Raw genomic sequence first — 16,083 nt, forward strand, 5'->3', positions numbered from 1 at the left:
TCTACAACTTGAAAGCCAGTAAAAGCCCTTGTTCTGTAAATGCATGACTCATGATTTTCCTAGTACCCTTCATTATGTTACATGTAAGCTCAAGTTTAGTTTCCTCTTTGTTCATTCTTTGTAATCATTCTATTCATTACCCCTGGTGTGTTCTATAATACCTTAATGCTTGCAGGCTCCTACTCTCCTTGTTCTTCAGGGAGCCCGAATTCCCACAGGCACTGTTCAGCTGCCCACGGAAATTGCACACCTGCTTCTTAGTGTTCCTTGCCAATGCTATAATGTTTGCTTCCTCTCATCGGTCCTTTCTGGCACAGGATTTCAAACCTCTCTTGAAGTGTCTTAGCTTAGAAATACAGGGAAGTGTTTGTTTTTTTTTTTCCCAGCATGTTTTCCCCATGTGTCCCTACATCACCTGTCCCCCAGAAGACCCTGTAGCATCCTGCAAGGTTGCTAGCAAATCCTATTTGAAACCCCAAACCTTGATTTTTATTTATTACAGGCAGGAAATGGGGTGCTTGCAACCTTTAGGCTTCCTGAAGATAGAAAGGAGCTTATGCTGGTTTTTATACGAAGAATTTGACTTTGGGGAGAAAAAAAAGAAAGCGTGTGTCCCCAGCTCAGGTGCAAAGGAAGGTTAGTCCTCTGGCATCAGTCACCACTGACCTCCAGGTTTTAGACATGGGTTTGTGCAGCACCTGATATCATGAGAGACAAAAACCCATTTTCCCCCATCCCTTTTCATTGACCATTAACTGATGCACACATCTGTAGAATGTAGAATCATTATCTTCTGTGTGTATTTCTACAGCAGCCTGATCAGTTAGAAGTTAGCCTTGGCATTGTTAAGGAAACTAACAAAGACTCTTTTGTTGAAAGTTAACATCTTGATGAGGCCTAATTTATTTCACAGTAGTTGTTATCCTGTTGACCTAAAATGACAGCAGGAGACTTGGAAAGGTGCCCAGTTTATTTAAGAAGCAAGCACAAAATTATCTCTCCCTGCCTACAGAAAGAGTTTAGCAGCATAAGGCACTCCTTGCTCCTGGTCTCAATGCTCCGCCTGGAAGCTCCTGCCCCTAACAGCTCACCATGGCTTTTCTGAAGGCCAGTCGAGACCATGTGGCTTTTGTCTTTTTTTTAACAGCTTTGCACATCTCCTCACAAGTGTTTTCAATGCCGTGAGAGCTGGGAAGTGCTGTATAGCGCACCAGCATGATAATCTGCATCCACTCCAGGAGTGATGTGTTTTGGGAGCAGGATAAGATATGTGGGGGCAGGTAGGTTAAGTACCAAGTCCTGGGGATCCCTGGTGTTTAAGACTTGTGTGGAGTCACAGTCCCAGCTGCAGCATCATCTCTGAGCCCCTGCCCACAGTTGTCTGCTGAAGCACACTCCTCACTGGTCATGGTGTGCCCAGTACATGGGGTTTGCCAATGGAGAATAGCTCCTGGAAAGCACAAATAAGGCACACAAAGGTAGGACAAGGGTCCAGAGTCACAGTCTGCAGCAAAGAGAAGTCCCCCTGGATATAAGGAGAAAAATCACAGTAAGCGAAGAATGGAACAGAAGCTCAGAGAGGTGGTATGATGTCTAGTCCTGAAGATTTTCAAAACCCACCTGGCCAAGGCACTGAGCAACCTCATCAGATTTTGAAGCCTGTCCCGCTTTGAGCAGGGAGTGAGAATAGAGCCCTGCAAATTCCCTCCTGATTGAAGTTACTCTGTGAAAGAAGAGTTAAAGGTGTGTGCCATATACTTCAACTTCCCAGTTGCTTTGGTCCTGTGAAATTATATGGGCTTGTCAACAGAAGCTCCTGGGAGATTAAGTACTTGCTTTTATGAAAGATCGAACTGTTGTCTCATTATCTTAAAGTGTTCAGTTGTGCCAGTTTTATTTGAATTCATCTGCCCGTTGTAACATATACCATTTGTCAAGCTAGATGCTGTACAATTTGTGCAGAAAAAGCTGATGTCACTCTAGCAGAACAAAAACTTCCCATGCTGCTTAGAAGCAGCTTTTAGACACAAGTGAGAGTTGGGAGAGCAATTTGAGATCCACCACAATAAGATGCCCTTTGGGAGCATAAGATGTCATAATGCTGCAATGCTTGCATTACATCAGCAACTTGTTCCCTAAAACCTGTTTAATTCTCTCATCCTCAGTCCTGCTGTGGTCAGTTTCTGGTTTTGTAGCTGCCTTTGAAACTTTCTTCAATCTTCAAGTGATTTGTGCCATTTTCCAATCTCAGAAACATCTAAAAAATCAAACGAAGATGAGAGAGAAATCCAGTGTCAAGAATGCAAAGAAAAGACTTTGGTGTGTAGGACCCTGCCTTAGGGAACAGTGTTGACAAATGCTGTTCACTGTCTTTGCTTGTGTTACCCCTCTCAGAAGACTGTTCCAACCTTTCTGTGCTATGACAGCTGGAGATGTTTCCCTCACTTCCAGCACCAAGAAAATAATGTCATTTACACTGTCGCCCTGTATTTTCCTTGGGTTGTGGCAGAGCTCACGGTCCAGCTGCTACCACTGAACTGTATCAGATCTTGCAAGAACAAATAAACTTGCATGATTATGGGAAACAAAGGAAGGCATGAGGTGCTACATAATTTATGTAGTAGAAACCTGAACCCGGGAACCTCACACACTACTCTGCTATGACCCTGAGCATGAGGTACCAGATCTGTCTTTAGTGAAGCTGCACGTAGCCAGTAGGAACACAGGTCTCTCTTAACAGCCAGTCACATCAGACCAACACAGTATCTCTTGAATGCAGTGCAGGTTATGACTAATATATTTGCTAGATTTGGCCCTAGCCAGACAAATTAGTATGATACAAATTCATTACTGAAGACTAGAGCAAATAATTGTATGCATAGATTAAAACACATGACCACCAAGATACACAGCTTAAGAGTTATGTTTATAAATGTAGAGTCAAAGTGGGTTCTGTTGCATTAAAGCTGCCTTATGCTTTCAGCTTCTGCCGCTTTGTACTTAATACCTTATACTAAGAGAAGAGCAGGAGAAAACCATATTCTAGCTTTAGAAAGCTGTGACTTATGTCAGATCAGTACATTCTGTGCCACTTCTGATGCATATTCCTGGCTGCTTGGCCTCCTTTTTTGTCCTCTCTTTTGTCCACTAATCAATGCTTGTTCAGCAATAAAAAAGCTTGATTAGTAAAAGGTGAAGTATGGCCAGAGGAATAGACTGAATTTGGAATATATTGACTTCAAATTTAGGAGAAACTAGAAATGGACTTTTAGACTCTTCCTTGTTATGGAGTTGGCTGCAACCATGGGGATTATTTGCAAGCTGTCTGGTTGTACCTTGTGTGAATAGCAGGGGATTTAGAAGGAGGAGCTGGGTCTGTGACAGGAGATAATCTGTGTGAGGTGCCCCTTGGAGGGACAAAACCCCATAACTAGCTCCCTTGTGTATGATCACAGGGAGTACCTTGTGGCAGGGGTCATCCTGGGCACTACTCACCTCTCAGGAAATGGGTATAACAGCCTTCTAGGCAGAGGGTTTGTCAGCTGTCAGTGTATGTCATCACACAGACAAGTGTGCTAGGTGTGAGTAGGTGAGAGGGGATCATAATTACAGACAATTCAGTGACTTAAGAAATTCTTTACTCTTAGGGTGGTGAGGCACTGGAATGGGTTGCCCAGGGAGGTTGTGAATGCTCCATCCCTGGTGTTGTTCAAGTCCAGGTCGGATGAAGCCTTGGGTAATATGGTTTAGTGTGAGGTGTCCCTGCCCATGGCAGAGGGGTTGGAACTAGATGATCTTCAGGTCCTTTCCAACCCTAACTATTCTATGATTCTATGACTTTTTCTGTGGAAAAGGCTCAGTAGCTGATGGAACAGTAAAGGCAGTAAGGTTAAAGACATAGTCCATGCATACCAGCTTTGAAGATGATGAAGTACTGTTTGAAAGGGGCAGAATTAAGGACTAACAGTTTCTGAGTTTTGGAAAACAGGACCAAAAAGTTCTGGAATAGCACAATGCTAACCCTCTGGAGATGGATTCTTTTTTTTTTTTTTTTTTTGCAGCCAGTTTCTTCCATGTTTTTATTTTTTAGTAAAATTGATATTTTATTTGCCATTTTTTCTGAGATCTGATATCCTGCTATGTCTCTCAGCTCTTGTCCTAGTTGCCTAGGAGCTCCCTGGAGCCTGTTGAAGAGAGGGAGCAGGAGAAGGGCTCTCACCCATTCATATATCCTGTACTCACCATGGCATAGGGGCCACAGGACATTAGAATAGAAGCTAGAGGCCACTCATTTCAAACATGGTAGTACTGACTTTGTCTGCTGCTTGCATACTCCCAAGATATATGTTTATTTATGATCAAAACACTAAACAGTTGACATGAGTGTTTGGTTGCACTGAACGGACAAATTCTGACATCCCTAAACCCCAAATCCTCCTCCTTTTATCTCCTCCTGTTAGTCCAGAGGACATCATCTTATGCTGGGCTTTCTTTTTTTGCTTCTGGAAAACAAAGGTGGACTGCAAGTGTGAGTCCTTCCCATCTCCGTAGAGGGCTGGCTCTAACCCTTACGTGGCAGTGTGCTATTAGGATCCAAAGGCCTCTCAAGGTGTTTCTTAAGCCAGAAATCTCTTGTCTGCACTGCTTTCCTCCAGATGTGTCCATCCCGACAAACTCATCATGTCCCCCTTGCTTCCTCTCCCTGAGGGGGTCGGGCTAGCCGCTGGGCAGTTGGCTCGGCTGAAGGCACGTTTTCGGTTCCGAGGCCGGCGGCACACATGCGGGTACTGGATGGATGCCGTTGGGATGTGGAAGAAGGTGAAGAGACCCCGCGTCCGGCACGGCAGAGCGCCAGGGACCCGAGCTGTCCTAGCGGTTTGAAAAGCCGCTCGACGGCAACCGGGGATCCCCCGTCTAAATAAAATAAGCAAAATAAAGGCGTCCGGCGGTTGCCCGTTCCGCTGGAGAAAGGAAGGTGGGAAAGCCGGGACGCAGCCGTCCAGCTGCCGGGAAGGGGGGCCAAGGGGCGGTGAGCGGTGGCCCCGCCCCACCCCGGCGCTTTCTGTCCCCTCCGCCGCACCGTACGGCCGGGCTCTCCGTCTCCATCCGCTGCCAACTTTGTACCGCGGGGCGCGGGCGGTAGTGCCGCGGTTCTGCCCTCACCTCACCCGGGAGGCGAGGGACCACCCCCACAATGGCCGGGATCGGCATCGACCACTCCAAGCTGCCCGGAGTCAAAGAAGGTAGGGGTAACCCGCGGGGAGGGAGCGCAAAGCCGGGCCCCGGGGGGCTGGACGGGACGGGGCGGTTCTGGGGGAAAGAACGGGATAAACTATGTTGAAACAAAGCCTTATTTTACATTTACCGCCTGCTCCCCTTGGAGCCGGGTCAGCGGGGTAGAAACGGGGTGACACGGTTGCGGGGGCCCTTCGGGATTTGCGGGACCCGTCCCGCTTTCCCGTGAGTTGTCCTCAGCGGCTGTGCGTGTCGGAGGGCGGGCGGGGAAGGAGCAGCGTTAGGCTGATGGCGAGCCGCTGCCGTCCTGCGGGCCCGGCTCCCGTCCTCGGGCAGGGAAGGGCCGCGTCTCCTCAGGAGAAGGCGAAGGGCGGCGGGGGGAGGGGGCCAGCCCTTTGTCTGCGCCGAGGCTGCCGCCGGCGCTTCGCCTCCGTTCCCCGCGCCGCGCCCGGGAGTCGGGCCGGGCTAGGAGCGGGGCCCGGAGCTCTCCCACGGGAGATGAGCCGTGCTGTGAAATAGCCGGGAGACCCTGCGGGTGCTGACACGCAGACGTGTAACTGACAGTTACTGCTCTGCTGGGCGCGGGGGTTCCGCGTGGGGCTTTGAAACTGGGAGCAGAACTGCGAATCTCCACGAATTAGGTGATTTGAGGAGGGCTGGGGTTGTGGAGGACACGGTTAAAAATACTTTATCCCGCGGGGGTTTGTGAAGGCAATGCCCCAAGCACTAGGCTTTGGAGTACCAAGCAGCTTCCTCCACCCTGCAAGAACCCCTGTGCGCCCCAAGAGCGCAGGGGAAGGTTGGGCTGCAAGTAGCCCTGCTGCTCACCTTCTGGGTGTCCAGCCACAGTGGCTGACTTTTTAACCTGGGCTCAGATCCACCTTCAGTCGGGCCAAATGGGCCTCAGCTTCCCTATTAGCAGTGTGTCTGTTTCATATGCGTGCTTTTAAGATTAATTAAAAGTGCCCTGGAGCTGCTTTAGGTTTAGAAAGCTTTGTATGAGGTACAGTCTGTTTTTTCTGACACTGGTGTAAATCTGCAGAAGCTCTGTCAAAATCAGGTTAGTTTAGATTTACGCTGTAGTGGTAGTGGAAAATAGTGTGTGCCTGTCGAAATACAACTAAAACGCCTTAATTTGTTTTTCTTGCCGCTGGCCATTTGTTTTCCTCTTTGTAAATTTCGGTTTGTAAAGAATAACAAATGTGAATTTCGTGATTCAGCCAGTTAAAAGGCATATGTCTGTACTGGAAGCTGGAAGTCCCTTTTGACCTCTTGTCATCCTTTAATGCTTCACTTCTTATTGCTACTGAAAGAAAAGCGATATTGGTCTTCTGAAGTTTTAGAAGTTAGTGTTGGTCCTATTAAGTCATTAGCATGTCCCATTAAGTCATTCAGAATTTAAGTAGCCTTGATTTGATTTCTCTTGATTCATTTTTGACATGGACAGAGTTAAGAGGTCACTCATGTGCTGAATGAAAGTATGTTTACAGGGTTGCAATGTAGCTCAACCAGCCCTTGATAAGTTTGCACCCATGGTTAGTATGGATTAAGTTTCAAGAATGTCCTGGAATGACAATCTGTTGTTACTCAATAGCAGTTGAATGAAAGTAACATCCCAGAGCAGCTCCAGCATGCAAGGCTGATGAGGCCTGAGCCACGTTCTGCAAAGCCTCAGGCATGTTTCACACTTTTAGTTCAGTGACATCATTTGTTTTTATTGTGGAAAGTGTTGAAACCAAGGTATGCTTTGGATTAGATCTTTTCATGCCCAGAGTTAATGCCAACCAAGAAAAGAAATGTATCACCTCACACACCTAGGGAAATATTTACTATTCCTGTTAGAGAAATCACTGTTGATCCTTTGGAAAAAAACGTTCCCTTTATTCATTTCGAGTAAAGGTCAGCTTAGTCATTCATTAACAATGAAGAACTTTGTTTTGTTTTGAGTACTTTGTTCTTTACCAGCCCTCCTTTGGATGGGAAGATGGTGTATCTGGGTTCTTTCTCCCTGGCTCTAGGTAGTGAGACAGGCTCATCCTCCTCTTCTGGTGTGGTCTCAAAAACTCTTCTACAAGTGCAGTCATTTCTGTGTAACAATAACAGTGAAAATCTGGTAACTGTAGCTAGGTGTTGCAAGAAGCCTTGCTTCTTTTATTTACTTTCTTTTTTTTTTATCTTTAAAAGCATTTATGTTAGCCAAAGGCCTGATACAGATGGCATTTTGCCTTTGAAAACTGCTTCAGCTGGTGCAGTTTATTTTGTGGGCAGGGGTTTACTGATGTAAAATACACCCTCAAAACACTTTTTCTAGTATAAACTAAACCTTGGGGCTGCAGCCTAGTGTTACAGAGCCATTTTTCGATGAGCAGTAAAGTGGATGTTCTGACCACTGTGGTCAGTAAAGCTCTTGTAAGTTATTTGCTGAAGGTTTTAGTGTTAGTTGCAATCTGTGGGCTGAGTTTCTCTGCCTGTATTTCTATGTGACTCTCAAGTGTCTGTGACATTTTCTCTTCACAAAGCATCATTTGCTCTGTGCTCTTTTGATCCCCCCGCCAGGGGATTGTTCAGCTCTGTGTGTGTAGATCAGTTTTACTAGAGGTCTCATGTGTAAGCTTTTTGTGGGCAAAAGCATCCTGGAAATATTTCAGTTAGTTACTTATAAAGCAAATAAAAGAAACTAGCTTGGATTCTGCTTAACCTCTAACTGTATCTCATCTCTTGGGATTTGATGCATTACTAGCAGCTAAAACTGCAAAGGGCTACACCTCTCCTTGGCTGCCTGTTTTAAATGAACTCTTCAGTGCAGCTGCCCATGCCATGTCAGTGCTGTGTATTGCGTCTTGGACCTGGGAGGCATCTCTTCCTGCTGGATGTACCTGTGGTCCCATCTGTTGTTCCTGTCTTTGCCAAACAGCTGAGGTCTGTTGTGAAGGGGATCCTGTCTGCTAAGACTGATGCTTAGTCCCTCATCCCATGCAGTCTCTAAGAGCCATCCGTTGTTAGCAGTGGCAGGTAAAACCCAGGTAAGGGGCTCCTAGCCAGGGCTCCTGATTTCCCTCCTGGTTTGAATCCTTTGTGAGGAGACAGAAGGGAGGAGTGTGGGGAGGAGAGACCCTGAGCGATACCCCAGCAGTACATGGTTCTTTGAAGTGTGGAAAAACTAGTGGCTTAAGTGATTTTATTTGATTCTATTTTTAATAGTGCTATAAAGTCATTACATCTGTGCCAGTCATTAGTGCCAACCATGCTGCGCTGCTGTCTCTTGAGTTCCAGCCTTGACAGAAGCTGCTTGTGCCACCCATGCTCGGAGAGACAGGGCAGTAATGCTTACGCTACAGTTTCAGCTCTTCATTAAACAGCAGAGTTGACTTTCTGAAGCTCCAGAGCTGTATGTTTAATGATGCTAGTTGTAGTCTGCTGCCAGAGAGACCAATTCTGCAAATGTGGTGGTAAAAGATATACCTTTGACTGCAGTCTTAGGGAAATAGGAAGGGCTTGAATCTTTATTTTCTGTCTTGACAAGGCGCTTTCTGGGGCAGACAGCCTGGCTGGCTCTTTTTTGCCTTAGCATAAATTGAATAAAATTTTGCTGTAAGCATCAGTCTTCCTTTTCCTCCCAACAACAGCACCTTCCCTCTGACCTCTGCAGCTTAACATAAACTTTGCTGAGACTCCTGCAATCGAAACCTGGCTGCTGACTTTCCAAGTGACTGGGAAGGGGAGTGGCAGCTCTGAGGTGCAGTGTCTCAGGCTCCCATGGAACAGACTGATGTTATTGGCTTACATTGGGACTTCTGGTGCCTGTGTATGCTCAGTGACACAACAGTGGACAAGAGAAACTTGATGTCTGCCAGAAGTGGAAGTGGGTTCAGAAAGTGTTGATGGCTGGCATGGTGTCTGCTGAGGAGGGATTCTGCTTTGGGATTTCTCGGGGGCTGATGTTGAGGGATGAGGTGTCAGCTATACTCCTGTGGAGGAAGGGCTGGCCTTTAGCTGGATTAGTATAATCATGGTAACAATTTTGAAAGCAGTTGAGAGTCAGCCCAATCACTGTGAAGCCATCTGCCCTGTGCCCTTTGGCTTCAGCTGAGGTTTTTGCTTGCAGCATGTTTTGCATATCATGATTTTCTGCTTTATGACTTCCTCAGAGAAGGGCTCTGAAAAATTCAGGCAAGCTGAATGGCTCAAGGGCAACAATGAGGTGGAGAGTAATGGGACGTAGACACAGGTCCCTGGTTCACATCCAGCTCTTCTGAGTAACAGGAGGTCTGCTTTTCCAGCATGCATGAATTCAGTAGCTGAGGCTGTGATACTCATTTCACTTCTAGTTAAAGCTGGGTGAAAGTTTTATTATACATTCAGTTGTACTGGGTCTGCAGTGCTTGGCAGAGGAGATGGGCAGGTTTAGCATATTTCATACTCTTGGCTCCAAAATGTAACTGAGCAAGCAGGTCTCCCTCCTTCCTCTTTCAATCCTTAGCACTTGTCCTCTACAAACTGCCATGGAGGTTGTATTGAGGCAGAAAGATCGCCCAGAAAAGCAGACTTTGGCAGAGAGAAGCTTCCAGACTCGTGTTGATGCCTTCTGCAGAGACATTTCCTTAGTTACTGACAAGTTTTTGGACTGGGATGAGGGGGGGCACAGTCTGTTTTGCCCTGATTCCTGGGGATGCAGGGAAGGGGGCTTCCCCCATCTGTGATATGAGGACATTGGCCATCACCCATTGCTGCTGTCCAGGTAATGATTCCAGCTGAGTGGTGTGTTGCGGATGGCATTGTGTTTGCTGTGCCCACTGGCCTCTGATTAATCTTTCTTTTCTGGTGATCATGAATGATGTGGGAGGGTGCGTACGTGCCAGGCAGGAGTTGGAGTTGGCTCTGCGAGGAGCTGAGGATGCCAGTTGTGCATTCACTTCTAATAGGGCTGGGAAGAGAGCAGAATGCAGCATCACACTGCATGTGTAAGAGATGCAAGGCAGAGCTGTTGTGAGCCTTGCATTGAGCAATGGAGACCAGTTAGGCCTGGGTGCTCATAAGATCTATCCTGTAACCCCGGGCACCTTGTGAATTAAGTTGAGCAGAGGTATTGCTTTCCCTGGGGAGAAAGGTGTGGATGAAAGCCTGCTGAGAAGCCTGACACAGCCCTTCTGCCTCTGCCCAAGGATTTTGTGTCAGGCTTCTGAAGCCCAACTGATGATTATTTTAATTGCATGCTAGCCATGGTGCCACCACAGTGCTCTGTCAGCCAAATAAAAATAGTGAGAGTTTTTTGACTCAGGCTTGGGTTGGAGGTAGTTTGGTGTGTGCACTCTTGACAGTGTTGCCTGTGGTGAGTGCTCTTCAGGACAGAAAGTCGAAGTGGGTTTGCAACTGAGTCAGTCATCTTCACTTCTCTTTCCAAAGGAGGTATAAAAAGCTGTGTGCAGTAAAACTTTGAGTTCTTGTGTGCATATGGGTATAGTTTGTTCTTTTCCCAGCCCTTCTGCTGAAACAGGACTCAGTGGCTGGGGGAATTGACTTAAGAGGAAATGTTACATGGGCTCAATATGTGGTGTTCAGTAAGTGATGGCAAGGGGAAAGAGGACACAAATGAGAAAATATTTGAAGGCACTGGGAGACAGGCATATATTAAGGACAATGCTGACCCGAGAAGTAATGGGACAAAAGGGAGGAAGGAAGTTTATGCAAACTGCAGTATTTCCTGGCAGGGAGAGATGTTGGGTTTCTTTCTTTCTTTCTGCAGAAACCTCTGCAAAAGACGTGGTGAGTACAGCTTTGGCCTTTTACAGTCAGACAGGAAAAGAGGCTAGAGTGTGCCCTGTCAGGGAATGTTCCTTGCAGAAGTACTGTCATCACTGACCAGGTATGTAGGCTGGGGGAGTGCTAGCCTGGATTGGGCATCCCCAGCATTGGTGGAAAGTCTCTCCCTCCCTGCACAGTGGAACAGCTTTGCATTGCAGAAGCACCTAATCTTATCTCTCATATGTCTTGTTATGGATATGGCAAACGTTACTTGTGGGATCTTGGTGGGAAGATTTTTTTTCTCCCTCTGTTCTGAAGTTAGCTATATTTATTGGGGTGCTGGCTGGTGGGATGTGAGGGTATTAATGTTCTGAATTCACCAGTGCCTCCTGGAGCCTTTGGCAGGGCTGCGGGAAGTGGTGGAAGAGAGCAGGGAAAGACCTGGGAATTTTCCAAGCCGTCAGGGTGTTGCCTGTTTTTGTGGCATGCAGAGAGCACTGCTTTTTCACAGGACTGTGCTCTCCTGCAGGCGATTCGGTCGGCACGCCAGGTTTCCGAAGGAAGCTGGTGCTGAGAAGAGGCAGGGCTCTCCTGATCTTATTTGTAGTGCTGGAGGGACTGGGTCCTTGGCTAGGGCTGCACAGCCCTGCCTGCATTCCTCACATCCCTGATCCAAGGTGGAAAAGGCAGGTTTGCCTGGAGCTCTGCAATGCTGAGTTACGTGGTACCCCAGGCTGTTGGCATTGCCCAGAGCATCATTTTTTGGCCATGTAACAGGTGAACATGTTAGGTAAACTTTGTTTGTTTGTCGTTTATTTTAAGAAACTGTGAGAATATAATGCCACCTGAAGGTGATTTACCTCCCAAAGCAAAAATCTTACTTCTGACTGACTTGGGCCTCATTTTGTGATCTCAGAAAGGAGATTTTTAAAAGGCTGCCAGCCTGCTGCATCTTCCTTGTGCTTTGAAATGCACATGTGCTGTGGGCACCCACGTCACAAAATGGTTTGCTCCAGGTTGATGCTGGGATCTCTGCCTCCTTACCCATGTGGCCGTAGAGGCCAGAGACTTAGTTTTACTGTCTCATGCCCCTGTTTTAAATTTGTAGTTGCTCTGAGGGCAGAGTGCCAATGCAAGGCTGTGACAGGAAAGGGGACATGTATTGTTACTTCTGGAACTTTACTGATTTGTGACTCTTGTAGATGGATGTGAAGGTTTGTCTGATCTGGGGCCAGCTTTGGTACTTTGTGTTCTCCAGAGCTGACCAATAAACCTGGAGAACTTAAATGGAGGAAATGTGGGGTGGGGAAAAGAAGAGAGTACCCCTGAGGAGCTGGCAGAACAAATTAAAAGGGGTTTTGAAATGAAGCAGAGCATCCTCGGTTGATTAGGTAGAGGAAGGTTGTTCTCACAGAGGAGATTTGCAGTGCTGGCAGAGCTGAACAGGTGGCAGACAGGAGTCCTAGAAGCTGCCTTTCTAGGAAAAAGGAAGCTGATGGAATCTGCAAGAATCAGAGCTCGTTGCAGGATCTGTGCAGACATCCCCAGCTTCAAATGCAGCAGCTGGCTGCATTTCCAGCAAGCTTGGAAGGCTGCTCTGAGGCCCATCCTATTGGAGCTTTGCTTCTCCTGGTATCTCATCTAGAGGAATCAAACCTAATTTGTTCATGTGTACACTGATGTTGTGATCCGTCTTTCCAGCTGCAGCTCTGGTTTAGCTACTAGGCTTGTTTTTTCACCTGAAGGCTGAAAAGAAAGCAGCACCTCTGAGGGAGTCTTTCTTTGGCTTGTTCTCTCGAGAGGATTGTTCCTCCATAAGACTCTGGGTCTCTGTGGTGTAAAACTATACTGTGAGGTTGTGAGAGGAGCTGGAACCTTTTTTTTTTTTTGGAGCTTGGCGCCTTCTGCATGGACATGAGGCTTCCACCATTCAGCCTTTCTTAAACAGTCATCAGACTGAGTCAGTGTGTGAACTTGTATCAGAGGGGCATTGAGAGCTCCCTTTCTGAATCCCTTGTATTTTGCTACATTATCTTTTAGGATTAAGCTGGAGGAGAAGCCTGGGAGAGCTGACACTTTGAATTATCTCTGTTCCCAGCTGCCAGCCTGCCTCTTTGGAGCTGCTGTGTGAGCTTATTCACCACAGCCTCAAACTGAGGCTTTAGAAATGCTAGTGAACCATCCAGGGTGCCATGGCTCCTTAAAGCCACCCTGAACCACAAATTGGACCTGCTAGCTCTCTGCAGAGAAACTACTGAGGTGAACAAGGGATTTAGGTTTGTATTTAGCAGAGAACAGAAGTTTTGGGAAATTCAGCATGGCCTTCTAAGAGTTGTGTAGTGTAAAATTACCTAAAATGCTGAAATAAAAGTTGAAATCAACAGATCAAAGCAGAACATGGTAATCATCATCGAGATGGGTGTGGGAGAAGGGAGCCTGTATAGTGCAAATCCCTTGAGGTGTAAACTCCATGCTTGAGCAGTTCTCTGAGTGGGTGGCTGTTTTGAGTTGTGCAAGAAAGGAAACTGTTTTTCTTTCCCCCTCATTTACACCAGTTTAAATGTGTGGTGTTGGGCCTAAAACTAAAACTGTCGTGACATCCTGTCTGCAAAAGAAACAAAGTCCTCCACAAGAGGACAGTGTCATGTCTATGGGATGCTGCTGAAGGCATGGTTTACAGCTGCAGTAGTGCTCATGGGGACACCTGTGAGACAGGGATTTTAGTTTCTCCTGGTGAAGGTCTCTTCCTCTCTCCAGTGCCTTTTTTTTGTGGTGCTTTACCTTCAGGCAAAGTGAGGGTAAGCCAAACATGTTGGAGATACTGGTGTTTATTTTTCTGTGATCCATGGCTGGGAGGCAGTGGTAAAAGTTGACTGCTAGAAAAACTCCCTGTCTTTATTTTTGGTTGCTCATTTTGCACATTTGGTGTTAGCTGAGTCAGTTGAAGCTGTGTCAGATGCTGGAAAGGATGAACTACACAAGCAACTTTCTTTTTAATTGATTATTAAGATTAACTTCCTCTACACACAAACTCAGTTATGTATCAGATAACTGTGAGTGAAATATGTGCTTGGCTGCCTGTGGTCTGGCAGCCAAGTCAACAACGACTCCTACACCTGGGTTGGAGCTATCCCATGCACAGCTACAGGTCAGGCAGAGAAGAGATTCAGAGCAGCCCTGTGGAGAAGGACTTGAGGGTGTTGGTTGATGAGAAAATGAACATGAGGCAGCTGCCTCACAGCCCAGAAAGCCAACCGTATCCTGGGCTGCATCAAGAGGAGTGTGACCAGCAGGTCGAAGGAGGTGATCCTGCCCCTCTGCTCTGCTCTCGTGACACCTCACCTGGAGTATTGTGTGCAGTTCTGGTGTTCTCAGCGTAAAAAGGACACAGAACTGTTGGAACAAGTCCAGAGGAGGGCCATGAGGATGATCAGGGGACTGGAGCACCTCCTGTGTGAAGATAGGCTGAGAAAGTTGGGGCTGTTCAGCCTGGAGAAGGCTGCGTGGAGACCTCAGAGCAGCCTTCCAGTATCTGAAGGGGGGCTATAGGGTTGGTGGGGAGGGACTCTTCATTAGGGACTGTAGTGACAGGACAAGGGGTAATGGGTTAAAACTTAAACAGGAGAAGTTTAGACTGGATATAAGGAGGAAGTTCTTTACTGTAAGGGTGGTGAGGTGCTGGAATGGGTTGCCCAGGGAGAGTTGTGAATGCTCCATTCAAGGCCAGATTGGACAGAGCCTTGGGTGACATGGTTTAGTGTGAGGAGGCCATGCCCATGGCAGGGGGGTTGGAACTAGATGATCTTAAGATCCTTTGCAACCCTAACTGTTCTATAATTCTATGACTGCTGGTTGTCTAACTAGCCAAGCCATATCTGACCAATATATACTACCTTAAGGTTTTTATACCTGTCTACATGGATGTTGCTGATGGGTACACAGTGCAGTGGCTGAGTTCACCAGTGACTGTTTGGGTCTAGGCAGTCCTGTACAGGCTGATGGACACAGGGTCTACTCAAGAAAGCTACAGAGATGCTAGTATTATGAGCCTGACAGGTATGGCTTATACACATTAGCATATTGTGGCTTCTACACCTACTCTCTGATTTAAAGTGGGAAAATACTGTATATATTCAACTCCTCAATGCACAGGCATTTCTGGAATAGGAGGCAGCAGCTGTATCAGCAGTGCTGGCTATAAGACTGGGGTTTTGGAAAGTTCTTGTGGCTCAAGAGTACTTCACATCTGGGGACTCAGCTGGACCTGGCTGTAAAGGCTGAATTTTCAAAGCATGGGTGCCAATACTCAATGCCATTTTCAAGTATGTATGTTCAAGCTCAATCAAAGTCTTGGGGAAGGGTGATGTCAACTCAGCGTTTTCTTCTGGAAGTCAAAGACATGGTCTTTAACATTCTTGGTCTATTGGTTGTGTCTTAACCTTGAGAGATAAGAAGAGTTGCTCTTACTTAGATTGCAGATGAAGTGATGCAGGATGCACTAATCCAATGATGAAAAAGATGGAAGCCTTCTGTAATATAGGCAGAATGATAAATTTTATCAATTTCTGTGGCTGGGGTATGCTGAAAGATGACCTTTTGCAGTCCCTTGTGGTACTCTTTTTTATGTGATCTTGGGCATCTCCAGCTTCCTGTTTATCCTGTGCAAGCACATCACCTTCTGCACTGAGGTATTCAGCAGATGTGCTCTCAGCTGGAGGACTGCTCTATGGTACTGTTTGCAGGCTTGTTTACTGAAGTAAGTATGTCAAACTAGTAGCTTCAGAAAGAGCATTCTGTGAATGCTGCCAATTTCTATTTCAAGATGGGCTAAAAAATAGACGTATGTTCTAAGTATTTGGTTCCAAAATATATATAGTCTTCCTTTGTAAAGCATTGTTAGGCATGTGAGAGCTTATTGTTGGAGAATGGTGCAGATAGAGCCCAAACCTCTCATGGCCTTGACCTCAAGGCATTAGCTTAGAGCAGAGGATAACTGCCTTCCCAAATCCCAAGCTGTTCTTAGTTTCCAAGCCAAGACTGCCATTAAACCCCCCATGGTTCTTCAACAATTTTTTAAATGATTTTTTTTTTTTATTTTGCAGGTTT

The 16,083-nt window shown here is 46.6% G+C and overlaps 1 protein-coding gene across 1 annotated transcript in view; it reads left to right on the top strand.

Moving 5' to 3' along the window:
- The first annotated feature begins 5,041 nt into the window (after positions 1-5,041).
- The window catches only part of CCDC50 (coiled-coil domain containing 50), a 42,896-nt gene continuing 31,854 nt past the window's right edge, over positions 5,042-16,083 (top strand). The window contains exon 1 of the mRNA XM_005146549.3: positions 5,042-5,243. Within this exon, the coding sequence (XP_005146606.3) occupies positions 5,195-5,243 (49 nt within the window). The 5' untranslated portion in view covers positions 5,042-5,194. The remainder of the gene's footprint in view (positions 5,244-16,083) is intronic.

This window comes from Melopsittacus undulatus, chromosome 6 (genome assembly GCF_012275295.1).
Source record: "Melopsittacus undulatus isolate bMelUnd1 chromosome 6, bMelUnd1.mat.Z, whole genome shotgun sequence".
NCBI classification, from domain to species: Eukaryota; Metazoa; Chordata; class Aves; order Psittaciformes; family Psittaculidae; genus Melopsittacus; species Melopsittacus undulatus.